Source organism: Silurus aristotelis, assembly GCF_946808225.1.
Source record: "Silurus aristotelis genome assembly, chromosome: 23".
Taxonomy (NCBI): domain Eukaryota; kingdom Metazoa; phylum Chordata; class Actinopteri; order Siluriformes; family Siluridae; genus Silurus; species Silurus aristotelis.
This window is the reverse complement of record NC_139596.1, coordinates 477481-492480: the sequence shown is the minus strand read 5'-3', so window position 1 is coordinate 492480 and position 15000 is coordinate 477481. Positions and strand designations below refer to the sequence as shown.

The window sequence follows — 15000 nt, the reverse complement described above, 5'->3', positions numbered from 1 at the left end:
AAGAAAGAAAGAAATGGATCCTGTACTGCTCATTCCTCTCTGATACACCGTGCAGGAAAAATTAATCAGATAAGAGACAGAAAGTTCTTCACGGTGACACACTGCTCACCACAACAGAACCATTCTGATGTCATTACATCTGACCAATCAGAGACCATCACTGCTCATCGCTCCGCCCACATGCCCATGTATAGTAACAGCACGATTCACTCACTAATGAGAAACACCACCAAATTCACCTCTTTATACAGAAATCCAGCTGTGCCACAGCTGTAAACCCTGAGACCCACATGTTACAGTTATTTATTTATGAGAGTATTTCTGTTGTGAAGGTGATGTTACAGCTAGCTAGAGATGTATTATGATAGATGTGTAATACAGGTGTGATGTACAGGTACACAGTGTATCAGAGCAGTAAATATTATATAATAAAGTGTAATATAATAAGAAGACACTGAAGTGGACTGGATGCAGGTGTGAGTATTAGATACTGAGCGCTAAATGGAGATTAAATGCGGATTAAGTGTGAACCTGCGGCGAAGTGAAGTGGAGTGGATTTCCTCCCGGACACGTCCTTAGCGTTCACATTCACCGAGTCCACGAGCCGCTTGACCCGGGACACGTCTCCGTTCCTGCAGGCCTCGAACAGCTCCCTGAACGCTCCTCCGGCGGCCCCTGCTCCAGCCCCAGCCCCAGCCCCAGCCCCAGCCCCAGCCCCAGCCCCAGCCCCAGCCCCAGCCCCGGCCCCAGCCCCAGCCCCAGCCCCAGCCCCGGCCCCAGCCCCGGCCACAGCCCCGGCCCCGGAGCTCTCCTCCCCATCAGCGCCCTGAGCGCACACAGCCGCAGCGGGGCGGCCCGGGGAGGCCGCGGGAACCACCACCTCCACCGCCGCCGCCGAGACCAAAACCGCGCCGCTCTCCGACGGGCTCAAAGACGCCGATTCCGGGGTGACCGCGGGAGTGTCCGGCGGCGGGGAGGAAAACAGGGCGCTGCGCGGAGGAGAAGGCAGCGCTCCGTGATGCTGAGAGGAGCGACGGGACACCGCCATCTTTACCGTCCGTCTCCCTCCCTGTGTCAACAATAAACAGCTGGAACTGCATCACTTCCGGAGAGAGAGGGCGGAACTTCCGGTGTACGAAGTAATGGCGTGTGATATTTTACAACCCATAATAACCTGTGTGTGTTATTCAACCCATAATAACACACACACAGACACACACACACACACTCTCACCCCCCCCCCACACACACATTCACCCCCCCCCCCACACACACACACATTCACCCCCCCCACACACACACATTCACCCCCCCCCACACACACACATTCACACCCCCCCACACACACACACACATTCAACCCCCCCCCCACACACACACACATTCACCCCCCCCCCACACACACACATTCAACCCCCCCCACACACACACATTCACCCCCCCACACACACACACATTCACCCCGATCACCAAACTGTTTATTACATTTATTACTTTTATTTCACACTCAATTTATTTATTTATTCTTCTTGTTATTTAAAATGATTCTATTATCCTTGAATATATTGTGTAGAACACTGTTCTGTACATGTTCACGTGTATTGAGTTATTTTCATGTTTATCTGCTTTGATTATTTAGAATATAATTATTTATGCTCAACACAAAAAGGAGTGAGTCAAAACATCTTTTTTTTTATAATAACTGAATATGATAAAGGTTATTATAAAGTTCAGAGTCTGTGTATATGTGAATATAATTATAATGAGATCTCAGTAATGCAGTTTCTGCTGAATCAGTGGAATAAAAGGACTTCACACTGTATCTGATGGTATGCACATAAACTCTGAGCTTCTGGTTGCCATTGAGACACAAACAAACTCCACTTCCGGTGTGAGCAGTGTGTGTTTTCAGCTGTACACAGAGTTAGAGTTTTATATTATATTACTGTACCTGAGCTGCATGGAGGTGAAACCAATGCTATGTGTAAGTGTGTGTTCTGAGTGTTAGTGTGTGTGCTGAGTGTGGTGTGTGTGTGTGTGTGTGTGTGTGTTTTACACCATGCCCATTTCTTCAGGTGCTACAGTAAGACAGAAACAAGACTCCTACTTAAAGAGGTGAGAGATTATAAACTGACTCTTTTCTGAAATGCAGTTTGGAATTTAAATAAATAAACAAATAAATAAATAAATAAATAAATGTGGCGTTTATGTTTTGAGATTTTTTTTATTTCCTTTATGATTTTTTTTTTTTTAGCTGTTTAATTTCTGATGTTGCAGTTGCGGTAATACGGCCTATAGGGGGCGCTAATGCTCATCAGTCAGACTGTACACAAGCTGGTTCAGATCTAAATCCCGTGTAAAACTGATCATTTCGTTCAAATTAAAGCTGTCAAAAAATGGTGTGAACTTTAAGCTGGACCTGAGAAGACATTCATCTGCCAATATGTATCTCCACTTCCACCGAGTATCATGAAATATTCATTATACTAATCATTACCATTTCATTAAACTGATGGGCCTCATGTATAAAACATGCTCATCATCTTTGGCTTAAAAATAATGAATCTTGTCTTCCGTAAGCATCATCATCTTTAAACCCACTTTCCCTCCTGCCTGGGGTCGTGTAGACCACTACAAACCATCCACTGGTCTCCTTCACCTGAACCCTGTATCAGATAGAACATATGGAATGAAAGCAGATGTTTGGTGTTACACATCAGTCCTGGACCGTGTCCTGTTATTCGTGTATTTAGGTACCTCAGAAGTCTTCCTCAGGAGAAGAGAAGGGTTCTGGAGAACTCTCTGGAGGTGAGAAATATGATACATATAATGCAGTAAAGAGGCATATATTCACTTCAGGGGTTCAGTGCAAGTGTGTGTGTGTGTGTGTGTGTTTGTTTTATAGGCGGCATGTATTTCTGAAGCAGCTGCAGTAAAAGTGGATGATCTGCAAGAAGGTACATCTCTGCACACTTCACCAGGTATAGAACAGTGCATTTAAGGTTTATTGAGATTCGTGTGTGTGTGTGTGTGTGTGTGTGTGTGTGTGTGTGTGTGTGTGTGTTTCAGTTGTGCAGAAGGAGAAACACTCAGAGGAGGATCAGGGTGGAAAAGGAGATGCAGCTGGTGAAAGAAAAGTATCCAAAAAATCTTCAACATGCACTGTGTTATAACACACACACACACACACACACACACACACACACACACACACACACACACACACACACACACTGTTTTCGTGTAAATTTGAAATGTTGAACTAATATGCTAATGACTTCAAGGTGCATCATGGAAATGTGTCAGTGAAGTTTTGCAGGTTTACTCCACAAAATATCTCTGTCTGACGAGATGTGGTTTTAAAACACAAACACACACACACACACACACACACACACACACACACACACACACACACACACACACACTTAAACACATTCACTTTAATAAATGTACAAATGAAATGATGACATTAAGGATTTCTTTTTTATAATATACAGTATTTTCTCTGCACAGGAAACATAATGGAGGATTTAAAACACAAATACAAAAATATCTAATAAATCATTAGTATGGATTGTTACAATCATTTCCCAAACGACCAAAACTATTATATTAAAGTACCAAAAGATAACAATCATAGAGTTTATACTTGTAAAAAGCTCCATGTAAACAGTGTAAAGAGTGTAAAGAGTGTAAAGGGTGTAAAGAGTGTAAAGGGTGTAAAGAGTGTAAAGGGTGTAAAGAGTGTAAACAGTGTAAAGAGTGTAAAGAGTGTAAAGGGTGTAAAGAGTGTAAAGGGTGTAAAGAGTGTAAAGAGTGTAAAGAGTTTAAACGGTGTAAAGAGTGTAAAGAGTGTAAAGGGTGGAAATGGTGTAAACTGTGTAAAGAGTGTAAAGGGTGGAAATGGTGTAAACGGTGTAAAGAGTGTAAAGAGTGTAAAGAGTGTAAAGGGTGGAAATGGTGTAAACTGTGTAAAGAGTGTAAAGAGTTTAAACGGTGTAAAGAGTGTAAATGGTGTAAACTGTGTAAAGAGTGTAAAGAGTTTAAACGGTGTAAAGAGTGTAAAGAGTGCAAATGGTGTAAACAGTGTAAAGAGTGTAATGAGTTTAAATAGTGTAGAGTGTAAAGAGTGTAAATGGTGTAAAGATTGTAAAGAGTGTAAAGAGTGTAAAGCGTTTAAACAGTGTAAAGAGTGTAAAGAGTGTACAGAGTGTACAGAGTGTAAAGAGTGAAACGAGTGTAATGAGTGTAATGAGTGTAAAGAGTGTAAAGAGTGCTGTAGGATTGTGCTGCAGTGTAGGGGATAAATAAAGTGCATCTCCTACAGCAGTGTTCAGGGTGTTTCAGTAGAAGATTGTTCAGCAGGAATGCTCTGAATCCTGTACACACTGTCCCACAATATAAAGAGTCCAATACATTTGAAAAACATAATCAATCTGTTTCACGGATTTCAGCGTGGCTCCAGAGGTGCAGTAGTTCTTCACTCTTCTCTTTACTCAGACTCTGCACCACACTTCTAATTAAACTGAAACACCTCACATACAATACTGCTCATATTTACATTTTATACTTAATGCTCTTGAAATCAAGTGAAATGTGAAATCACTGGAAATCTGAGGATAAACATAACAAAATATAACAAAAACACGAAGACATGAATTACACAGAACATCCCTAAACATAATCCACATCCCTTACACACTCCAAAACCCACTTCCCTGCATATAACACAAACTCATTACACTCCTCTGTAGTGATCACATCCAGGAGCTACAGTAAGGGTTTACCCAGTGTAACGTATCAGTGTAGAACTTATGCATATTGTTCCTTTTACATGAAATAAATCATCAGTGAAAACTGTGATCTCAACTGTAAACCACAATATAGTGTTTAATATTTTAATGTTATTTATCAAAGGCAGTGGAGGCTTCATGATTAAGTAGTGAGGGGTTCTGAGGAAGCCCCAGAACTGCCCAGCTGCTCCTGGAGGGTTTTTGGGTGAAGCCGTCAACCCTCTGCTCCAGTTCTCCAGCTCACAGCCGATCCTGAGCTCTGACTTTCTAACAAACTGGGATTATATAAAAACGATTTCCCAGTGGGACTCAAGCAAATGCACAGACACAGTTGGAGAACAACCTGAAAATGGTTTTTCTTGATCCCCACCAATCAGGACACTGGACATTTCAGTGAAATGGACCAGGTTTGCATGGCTGTTGGTTTGGAGTTGCTGATCTCCTGGGATTTTCACACACAACACAGTTTAGAGTTGGTGTATTTATGTGTGCTTTCAGTGAGCAGCATTTCTCAGAGAGTTAAAATCCTGCTGGAAATACGACCTCAGCCATAAAGAGACAAGAAATAGCACAATACATTCAGTCAGCATTATGAAGACTAACAGTAACCTGGAAAACATTTCCCACCCCATCATATCACTAGAACCATTAACTGTAGGAGAACGGATCCATGGCTTCACTTTGGTTTGGGCTGGCTGTGACACCATCATCTGTATGCCACTGAAAATATTCCTCAGTGTAGCAGTCAGACACGTGTAAATATGGGGAATATTTGGCGCTGCTGTTACTGCGATTCAGCATGACTGCTCCAGCATAATCCTGCTCTGTGGATGAGTCCCAGTCTCCCATTTGTGCCCTCCATCCGTACAGGCTGTCACGCGACTCAGCAGCTGAAGCATGTCTACTTCCAACCTGGGAAACCTTTAAAATATATAATAATATACATCAAATACATCTATTTACATAAATGTGTGTGTGTGTGTGTGTGTGTGTGTGTGTGTGTGTGTGTGTGTGCATTTATAAAACCATCACATCCTGCAGCTTACATGAAAAACTCAGTTCTATTTATAATAAACACAATAAAGTTCATGATCCAAATGTGTTCAGAAACATTCAGGTTCCATGTAAAACTATTGTGAAATCAAATGATAATTAACCATCCAACATTTCACAGGTAACAGGTACATTTCTCGTGTACAGATACTTATGAGATGAAACTTTTTCTCTCTGTGCAAAACAATTAGAAAAAACAAAAATGAAAAAAATCCATATCTAACCTCAACTGTAGCCCTAACATTGGAACACACACACACACACACACACACACACACACACACACACACACACACACACACACACATAAAAAGGGATGAAAAACACAAATGGTCTCACATTTGCTTCACTGTATGATCGCTGTGACATGTGTGCTCTACTACTTATCCGTGAAGTTTTAAACAAGGGAATCTGAAATACAAACATCAAATATAAGATATATTCTGTACACACACACACACACACACACACACACACACACACACACACACAATTATATATATATATATATATATACACACAGATACGTGAAGTTTAAAGTGTGCTTAGAGTAAATAAGTTTACATTTATAAAAAACAGTTAAATTATTATTCATGTATTTATTAGTGGTGTAACGGTACACAAAATTCACAGTTCAATACGGACCTCAGTTTTCACGGTTCGGTTGGGGTTTTGGGGAGGGGGGGTGGGGGGGCATAAAATTGCTTGTTGTTCATTATTAACATTTGTTAACATAAACAGTTTACATTTTTTTTACAGTTTTAAATAAAATACCTGCTTGGATCAAAAATATATACAAATTAAAGCAATAAACTTTTTATTATATCAATTAAATTGAGTAATTAATTAATTTGGCACAAATCGAATATAATTTAATAAATGGAAATAATTAGAGCCCATTTGGGTAATACAGATGTGTATATAAGTGTGTGTGTGTTTTACATTTAATATTTAATATTTTAAAGATATGATCAGGAGTTTCTGCTTTAAGAGAGAAATTCTTGAAGCTGGGTATAAAACGCTAAAGAATCCATATCTCTAGACCGGTGTAAAAATGTTGGAGATTACAAGAAGTGGCAGCGATTCTGTGCCTGAAGAAAACAAAAAGCTTTTGCAAATCTTTCTTACTTGTTCGTTTCTTTCTTGCACTTGATAATGCAGGATGATTTGGTTCAGATCTGCCTCACTGTAGGCTTGCCTCTGCCTCATACCTGCTGCACTGGAGTTTCTCTGTAAAATATACAACAACTGTAAGATACAATAAGATACAAGATATACTGGAATATTGTTGAAGCCAAGGCTGCTCCACCAATAAAATGTCAGAGGGTGAAAAAGAAAAGAAGTTTCTACTTTCTTGAAAGAGAAATTCCATGACTAGTATCATCATTAGCCTTTGATGTAAACATCTGTGTAAGTGCATAGTAACCACATAGTGCAGTTACTAGAGTTTTGAAGCTATTACCTCCCCCATACTCCAGGGGGCGCTATTTAAAATCTCTCCTCAGGGATAAAGGACAAGGGAAAACAGAGCAAGAGTGCTTGAACGCATGTTTGTATGAACTCTTGTGTTAGTTGTATGTGTAGTCCAGGTTGGGAAACTTTTGTTTTAAGCTCAACCAAGTAAGTGTTTTTTTGTTAATTTGTGTTGTAAACATTGTATTTGGAGGTATTTGGTTTAGCCTGCATGTCTCTAAAAAAAGGACTGCTCCTTCTCCCCTTCCATGATATTGATCATTTAATTGGCTTCTCCAGAGCTTGTGTAGTTCAGTTCTTCTGGTAACTGATCTTCATCTTCATTCTGTTTGTTTGGGGGGGCAGTGAGCCGGTGGGCTACCAGGTAGAATAACCTACATTCAAGATACTTTGTGTGCATATTTTGTGTTTCTTGTTTGTGCTTTTTCTGAGAACTGTATAATTTTGTGAACTCTCAGCAGGACGGTTACAGGAGTAGTATCTCCATGACTTACACGTTCCTCCAGGCACATCCACAGATGCTGTATGTAGGCCTGCTGCTGTTGCTGCTGTATTGCATGCTCTTGTTCCATTTGCTGATTCACCATACGCTCCTGTTGCAGTTTCTCCTTCAGTATTCTCTCCTGTTCCTCCTGCTGCAGCTTTACACGCTTCAAAAGCTTAGATCTAATCTTTAGAAAACACACTAGTCCTATAATTACCCCCATCATCAATGCCAGAGCAGGTAAAAGCCATGCTAACAGCTGGTTTACTGGCTGCCCGTTAGTAATCCGCTGGATCTCTATAAAACACACACACTCAAATAGTCAATAGTTTAATAACGAATCTGACTGATTCAGTAACAGAAGTGAAGTGAAGGAGTTATGAGAGGAATAAGAATCTGCACTGTGCACATTATTATACATTATGAATATTACACAAGCATGTGAGCTGCTACACTGAATCACTGATCACAGCTGTAATCTAGAAATAAGCAGAGTGTCAGAGGAAATCACAGATAATCACAGGTGATCACAGGTGATTAGTGCCAGCAGGAAGACTGAGACTGTGATGTTGTTGTTAATGTGGAAGACGTACCTATTACATACAGTGTGTATATATAAATATTTTCCTCATACTCCACGTCCCGGATGGTGTAAATGCCACTGTCGGTGATGTTCACGTCTCTCAGTGTGAGCTCGGGGTAACTGAGTGATGCTCTGGGTGTGTATTCAGCTTTACACTGTAGTATGTGTTTAGTCACTGTACAGATCTGTTCACCGTATAAACCTGATGAATCTTTGGGTTTATAAATCACCTCAAGTGACTGTGGTACAGGTAAATCCATCAGCAGATCCTCACCAGAGTTTAACTCAACTGATGACATCAAAGCTGAGGAGAATAAATTCATTAAAAACCGATAGTCACGGATCTGAATCACTTATCACCCACACCTGATCAGTGACTGCACACTTACTCTGGATGCTGAGACGCACATCACGAACGTCCATGCTGTTACAGTTACAGGTATATAAACCCCTGTGAGTGTAATCAGCTGCAGTGATGGTGAGAGAGAGATCCCCCTTTACATACTCATCATGGGATATTTTATATCCATCCACTGAGCTGCATGACGTTTGATCACACTGAGACAGAACATTGTCTCGATTATGAGATATGGTCCATTTGCCCAGACCAGAACATGTGTAATTACAGGGGAGTTTAGCAGACTGATGAAGCTTCACTGTTACAGTGATAAAAGCCAGTGTAGGTACTGAAAGAAAGATAAACACCATCATCACTCTTGTTCTGTTGGATAAAAAAACCTCCTCTAACAAAAGAGAAAGAAACCAATAAAGGCCCAGAATCTGAGTAATGTTTTTGGTCTCAGGCCTGAAACAGTCAAACACATTGGTGAACTACAGTAGGTGCAGTCGTGTCATCACACCCATATACAGCTCAGAACAAGTCTGGAAAAAATATAGAACAAGTTTACTTTATCTCTAATTCTCAAATTACTGTTTCATTACAATTTCCATTCACTGGAACAAACAGATCCAGACATGACGACATGATACCAGCATGATGATACCCCTGAGTGAGCTTCATGAAGACACGTGAATACTGAACTCAGTTCCTGCACAAAGCCCTGACTTGACCAATCTCCATAAATACCTTTGGGATTAACTGGAACTGCAGCAGAGTCTGATGTCTCACTAATGGTGTTGTGGATGAATAAACACTGATTTTCCACAGCCATGTCTCAAAATCACACTTACCAGGGGTGAACAGGACGATGAAGATGAGCAGGACACAGTGATCAGTGCAGGACTGCATGGTGGAGCAGACATGACAACTCCAATACCACTGCAAAGGTGGAGTCAAGTGGAGGAAACCAGGAGATAAGAACACCACTCGTCCTATAGAAACAGACGTGTAGTGCAGAAGAGGATTTTTAATTCATCAGTTCAGTTTTATTTCTATAGTGCTTTTAATAATGAACATTGTCCCTGAGCACTGCTCCAGATCCAGCTCCAGATCCAACATCAGCAGTGCTCCAGATCCAGCTCCAGATCCAACATCAGCAGTGCTCCAGATCCAGCTCCAGATCCAACATCAGCAGTGCTCCAGATCCAGCTCCAGATCCAACATCAGCAGTGCTCCAGATCCAGCTCCAGATCCAACACTCAGCAGTGCTCCGGATCCAGCATGAGCAGTTCTCCATTTGATGACCATTCTCTAATATCTGTGGTGTTTTATCTGTAGTGTGTGATCTCCATTAGAACTTGTGATCTTCTCCCAGATCTCCCTTACACTTGTCCTGACTCTGAGGTTCTACTGAAGTGGAGAATGTACAGGTGTATTACACACACTGCAGCTACCGGAACACATCCCGGAAGTAGATCTCTGCATCACACTGCTGATATTTCTGTACCTGACTCAAACAGCTGCATCTCAACTCAAACATCTGGAAACTGGTATGAGTTTTATTTGACAGGAAATGATGGAAAAACACGGAGAGAGATGAAGGTATAAAAACAGGAGAACTACATGAGTGTGGGATTGTTGATGTTTCCGCACTTTTGTTCTTCCACGTCACTCCACTATAAAAACTCATGACAGGAAGATCAGAGGTTTATGTTGTACTGAGTGTGTGTGTGTGTGTGTGTGTGTGTGTGTGTGTGTGTGTGTGTGTGTGTGTGTGTGTGTGTACTGAGTGTGTTTGTGGAGAGTGTGTGTGAGTGTGTAATAAACTCACCGTTTAAAAATTTCAGCCTCCTGACACTTTATTCCATAATGATCTCAAGACCGAACCGAAGCTCGCGCTCACTTTCACTTTTGTTTGTCACTAATGGCGCGTGACTCTGACGTCATCGCCCCTCGGCGGCGGTCCTTTCAAAACCCTGCTCGGTCTATGTGTCGAGTGTGACGTCATAACCCTTTAAACTTAGTAAACATGTGCACAGAACACCCTAACACTTACCCTATCCATAGAGGACACGTGTATCAGTAGATCAGTAGATCTACTTCAGATCTACTTCAGATCTACTGAATAGAAGATCAATAGATCAGTCGTAGATCAATAGTAGATCAGTAGTAGATCAATAGTAGATCAGTAGATTAGATTAGATTCAACTTTATTGTCATATATATTTAAGGTACATGTACAGATCCGATGAAATAATCAGTAGTAGATCAGTAGTAGATCAGTAGTAGATCAGTAGTAGATCAGTAGATTCCAGGTAACACCATGACTCTGTTTATAGAGAGAATCAGTGTGTGTTCTGTGCATTAAAACATTAGTTAACACACTGATTGATTGATGTTATTCTGAGCTGTGTATCATTCCAGTCAGAACTCTGTGCACTTTCCAACTTAAACATGACACAGAATTATATTTAGTTTAAATATGAATAACTCTGCCATGACTGATGTTACAGGCTGGAAAGAAAACATTTTGTTGTTATTACTTGAGTGTTAGTGAAGAGCATCATAATCCACCATGTTCAGAAGCAGAAAAGAGCCACCTGTTACTTTAACCCTTACAGGATTTTTCTTCTGCAGCTCTTTTGGAAGTGTTTTCGTGCTTGCAGGTGTATGGTGATGAATAGCAATAACCTGTACAGTACTAAATGCACTTATGGGGCAGACTGCTTGATTGTATTGACAGATCATTGGGAATAATGATGAGTCTGTGCAAATATCAGTCAAATTAGGCAACGTGGAAATCACTGAAAACTATAAACCACGTGTTCTTGTTCGTACTGTGTGTTATTACAGAACTCTCCGGGTTATTTTTTATAGCCATAACCCACTCCGTACAAGAGTCATGCCTAACCCACTGCTCTCACACTTTCCCTCTACATCTCTTGTTTGCCCCTTAAACCCCCCCCCCTTTATTTTGAATAAAAAGCAGACATTTTGGACATTTAAACTAAAACAACTGTAATTTGAATTAAAAACACATTTAAATTGCAATTAATGATTACATTCATTTATTGACTTTTACATTATAATAAATGTGAACAGGTATTTAATCTCTGTATATAAAGCTGAAATACCACTGACTGAAATACCACTGACTGACTCATCACAAAATCTCAAAAACCACTGAACGGATTGCAATGAAATTTGGAGCATACCTTCCTCTTGGGTCTTAGGTGCTCACTAAGAAAGGGTTTTGAAAAATTCGCCCTGGATCGCAGCTAACTCGCGAAAAACGTGATTTCTCACGCATTGTAAATTCTTCGAAATAACATTACGGATTCTAATGAAATTTACTACATTGTTTATTATTAGATGTTAGATGCACGATAAAAATTATTTGCAAAGTAGTTTGCCCTGTATCCTTACTACAAAGGGGTAGTACGTTATTTGTTGACGTTACGTTCTGATCTCTGATCATCCAGTCCTGCTCAGTGCTTACTGCTTATTGCCATATTGCTTAGCGTTCTGCCTTCCGTAGCGAAGCACGGGCACTTTCAGCTAGTAGATATACATAATTTGCTGATCCAGAAACTCAAATGAACTTAATTCATGTCAGAAATCACCTGTGATATTACACTTAAGGGTTACAGTTTAAAAACACAACTCCCAGTGATGCCCAAAGTGGAAGTGTGAGCTCCAGTCCATGTGCTGAGTGATCTTCGGGAACACACACACACACACACACACACACACACACACACACACAAAAAAAAAAAACAATATATATTAAAACAACATAATTTTTTGTCTGTATTGTCATTATATTTAACATGATAATGAACCGTAAATGATTGTAAAATTGTGATTGGTCAGAAGGTGTTTTTTTTTTATTTAGGTGTTTAGTTTTCATTTCCATAGTAATGACTCCAAAACAGAGATTCTTACTAAGATGAGATTTTCTCCACAGCAAAGAAGCTGATAAGCTGCAATTCTTTTGTCTTTTTAACATCAAGACTGATGAGGAAATGAGCATTTATAGCTGCTATAACTTAAGTAACATAAAACCTGATTGAAATGTAACTAAAAATACTAATGGATTACATGTTAGAACATTTTAAAGATCGTATCCTATATTACGTATAATTATTATAAATATTACACATGCGCCCACAAACACACAGAGACACACAGGACATACCTTTTACAGACACACTGTAGATAAGAAGGGGTTCATCTTCCGTGTTTTGAATGATGTAATTTCCACTATCATACATATTTACTTTATCCAGTTTGAGAATGTTCAGTAGCCTGTGTGTGTAGTCACCTTTACTCAGCAGGTTATTGGTTGGATTATTAGAATATATCACAGAACCATTATAAATCACCTTCACCTCCTCTGCTATGGGCAAATCCATTAACAGACTGTCACCAGGTTTCAGGTCAACTGATGAGTTCTGGGCTACAGGAGCAACAACATATGGAACTGGATCTAAATCTGATCATCAATCAAATTGAAAGTGTTTTTCATCAAAAAGTGTTCAGTGAAACGATTAAAGATACTCACCATCAATAGTGACACGTTGCTCGTTGACAATTTTGTCATTACACTTACACTCGTACACCCCCCATGTACTGTAATTAGCTTCAGTGATGGAGAGAGAGAGATTGTCTCTCTTGTGCTGATCACGAAACATTTTATACCCCTCCTCTGACTGGCATGATGTCTCATTACACTGAGCCACAACTTTGCCTCGGTGGGTCCATTGGACCACACCAGCACAATCCCGTGTGCAGGGGAGGGTAATAGACTCATTAATCTTCACTCTTACATTGTCAATAAATCTTTCTGAAAGAAAGAGTAAATGATTCATACCATGGAAATAATGTATATCTTCTGCCTGTGTTTATTCTGATGCAATTTTGCTGTTCACATAAGAAGAGAGCATAAATATTGACTTCCTTAGAAGGTTAGTTTCATAAAACATAAAACAATCATTGTGGTTTATCATTATAGTCAGTAAGTTTTATGTAAAAGTTAGCAAGCTGGTTAACTCAGTTGATTCCAACTGGTTCCAGATGTTTTCACAATGAAGACTTACTTTTCACAGAGACAATATAATTGAGATTGATATCATTATTGTTCTTGTCCCAGACAGAGTAAACTCCACTATCAGACAGTGTTACGTTCTCCAGGATTAGACCAGCATCACTCAGTGCTACTCTTGGTGTATATTTAGCTTTACACTGTAGTGATTGTTGAATCACAGAGCAGAAGGGTTCACTATATTCATCAGCCGGATCTTTACTTTTATAAGTCACCTCCTTTGGGCCTGGCATGTGCACATCCAGGACTAAATCTTCACCAGGCTTCAGATCGATATATAATGTTCTCACTGTGGAAAACAGACATCCAATAATTCCATCAGTTCCAAATAGAAATGACAATGAGAGAATTTGAATGGATAAATCAGTAATGAACAAATAAAGATGCTTACGTTCAATGCTGAGGCGTGCAGTGTTGATGATATTTATACAATCACGTTCACAAGTGTACAAACCCCTGTTACTGTAATCAACTGCAGTGATGGTGAGAGAGAGATTTCCCTTCAAATACACATCATGAGAGATTTGAAATCCTTCCTTAGACCAGCATGAAGTGTAATTACACTGAGCCACAATTTCATGTGGTTCATCAGCCACAGTCCATCTGAAGAAACCAGAACAATTCTGCTCACAGGGAAGAACAGCAGACTGGTTCAGCTTCACCATTACAGACGTGAAAGCCTGTGTAGGCACTGAAAGAGAAAATAAAAATAAAATAAATACAAATTGAAATGATTGTAATCCTAAATATTCCATATTTTTTTTATCTTTTTATTTTTTTATTTTAACAAGTTTAAATATTTCATGTTCTATTTGAAAAATAAATGTATGATGACAGACAGTAGCCAATATGTAGCAAACGAGACAAGCACAATCAGAAATGCTGCAGTAAGCTAAGAACAAAAAATAGTGTGCATGTAGGTATACAGTGAAAATGTGCAGACAATGTGTACAATTAGAATGCGGGGTGTGTATAGTGAGTGTACAGTGTGGAGTCAATCTGTACAGTGAGTGTGCACAGTGAAAATTTAGTGTACAGTGAGAGTGTAATGAATGTACTGTGTACAATACGAGTGTACAGTGTGTGTACAGTGAGTTTGTACAGTACAGTACAGTGTACAGTGAGAGTGTAGAGTGTACAGTAGGAGTGTACAGTGAGAGTGTAGTT

At 39.9% G+C, this 15000-nt stretch overlaps 3 protein-coding genes and 1 long non-coding RNA gene across 8 annotated transcripts in view; 1 reads left to right on the top strand and 3 right to left on the bottom strand.

Moving 5' to 3' along the window:
• The window catches only part of tnksb (tankyrase, TRF1-interacting ankyrin-related ADP-ribose polymerase b), a 17869-nt gene extending 16716 nt beyond the window's left edge, over nucleotides 1–1153 (bottom strand). The window contains exon 1 of the mRNA XM_083527538.1: nucleotides 532–1153. Coding sequence (XP_083383664.1) covers nucleotides 532–1048 — 517 coding nt within the window. The 5' untranslated portion in view covers nucleotides 1049–1153. The remainder of the gene's footprint in view (nucleotides 1–531) is intronic.
• A 540-nt stretch (nucleotides 1154–1693) lies between these two features.
• Nucleotides 1694–3283, top strand: LOC310718368. Of its 2 annotated transcripts, XR_014531129.1 has the most exons (5): nucleotides 1694–1984; nucleotides 2076–2115; nucleotides 2754–2808; nucleotides 2906–2957; nucleotides 3070–3283. It is a non-coding gene; the product is annotated as an uncharacterized lncRNA (long non-coding RNA). The 2 variants fall into 2 exon arrangements; XR_014531130.1 differs by having other exon boundaries at nucleotides 1694–2115.
• A 147-nt stretch (nucleotides 3284–3430) lies between these two features.
• Nucleotides 3431–15000, bottom strand: part of LOC310718362 (uncharacterized protein) — a 32497-nt gene continuing 20927 nt past the window's right edge. Inside the window, exons 1-8 of one of the 3 annotated variants that reach the window (XM_083527127.1) lie at nucleotides 10557–10679; nucleotides 9581–9715; nucleotides 8779–9075; nucleotides 8400–8693; nucleotides 7817–8103; nucleotides 6978–7079; nucleotides 6189–6260; nucleotides 3431–5717 (exon numbers count right to left, since the gene is read on the bottom strand). In XM_083527127.1, the coding sequence (XP_083383253.1) occupies nucleotides 5445–5717; nucleotides 6189–6260; nucleotides 6978–7079; nucleotides 7817–8103; nucleotides 8400–8693; nucleotides 8779–9075; nucleotides 9581–9715; nucleotide 10557 (1461 nt within the window). In that variant the 5' untranslated portion in view covers nucleotides 10558–10679 and the 3' untranslated portion in view covers nucleotides 3431–5444. Of the gene's footprint in view, nucleotides 5718–6188; nucleotides 6261–6977; nucleotides 7080–7816; nucleotides 8104–8399; nucleotides 8694–8778; nucleotides 9076–9580; nucleotides 9736–10556; nucleotides 10680–15000 lie in introns of those variants that run through there. The other 2 variants (XM_083527129.1, XM_083527128.1) reach the window with 2 other exon arrangements.
• LOC310718366 (uncharacterized protein) overlaps nucleotides 11781–15000 on the bottom strand; it is a 4937-nt gene continuing 1717 nt past the window's right edge. The window contains exons 3-8 of one of the 2 annotated variants that reach the window (XM_083527136.1): nucleotides 14225–14524; nucleotides 13829–14122; nucleotides 13294–13575; nucleotides 12928–13188; nucleotides 12301–12446; nucleotides 11781–11854 (exon numbers count right to left, since the gene is read on the bottom strand). In XM_083527136.1, coding sequence (XP_083383262.1) covers nucleotides 12367–12446; nucleotides 12928–13188; nucleotides 13294–13575; nucleotides 13829–14122; nucleotides 14225–14524 — 1217 coding nt within the window. In that variant the 3' untranslated portion in view covers nucleotides 11781–11854; nucleotides 12301–12366. The remainder of the gene's footprint in view (nucleotides 11855–12300; nucleotides 12447–12927; nucleotides 13189–13293; nucleotides 13576–13828; nucleotides 14123–14224; nucleotides 14525–15000) is intronic. The other variant, XM_083527137.1, reaches the window with a different exon arrangement.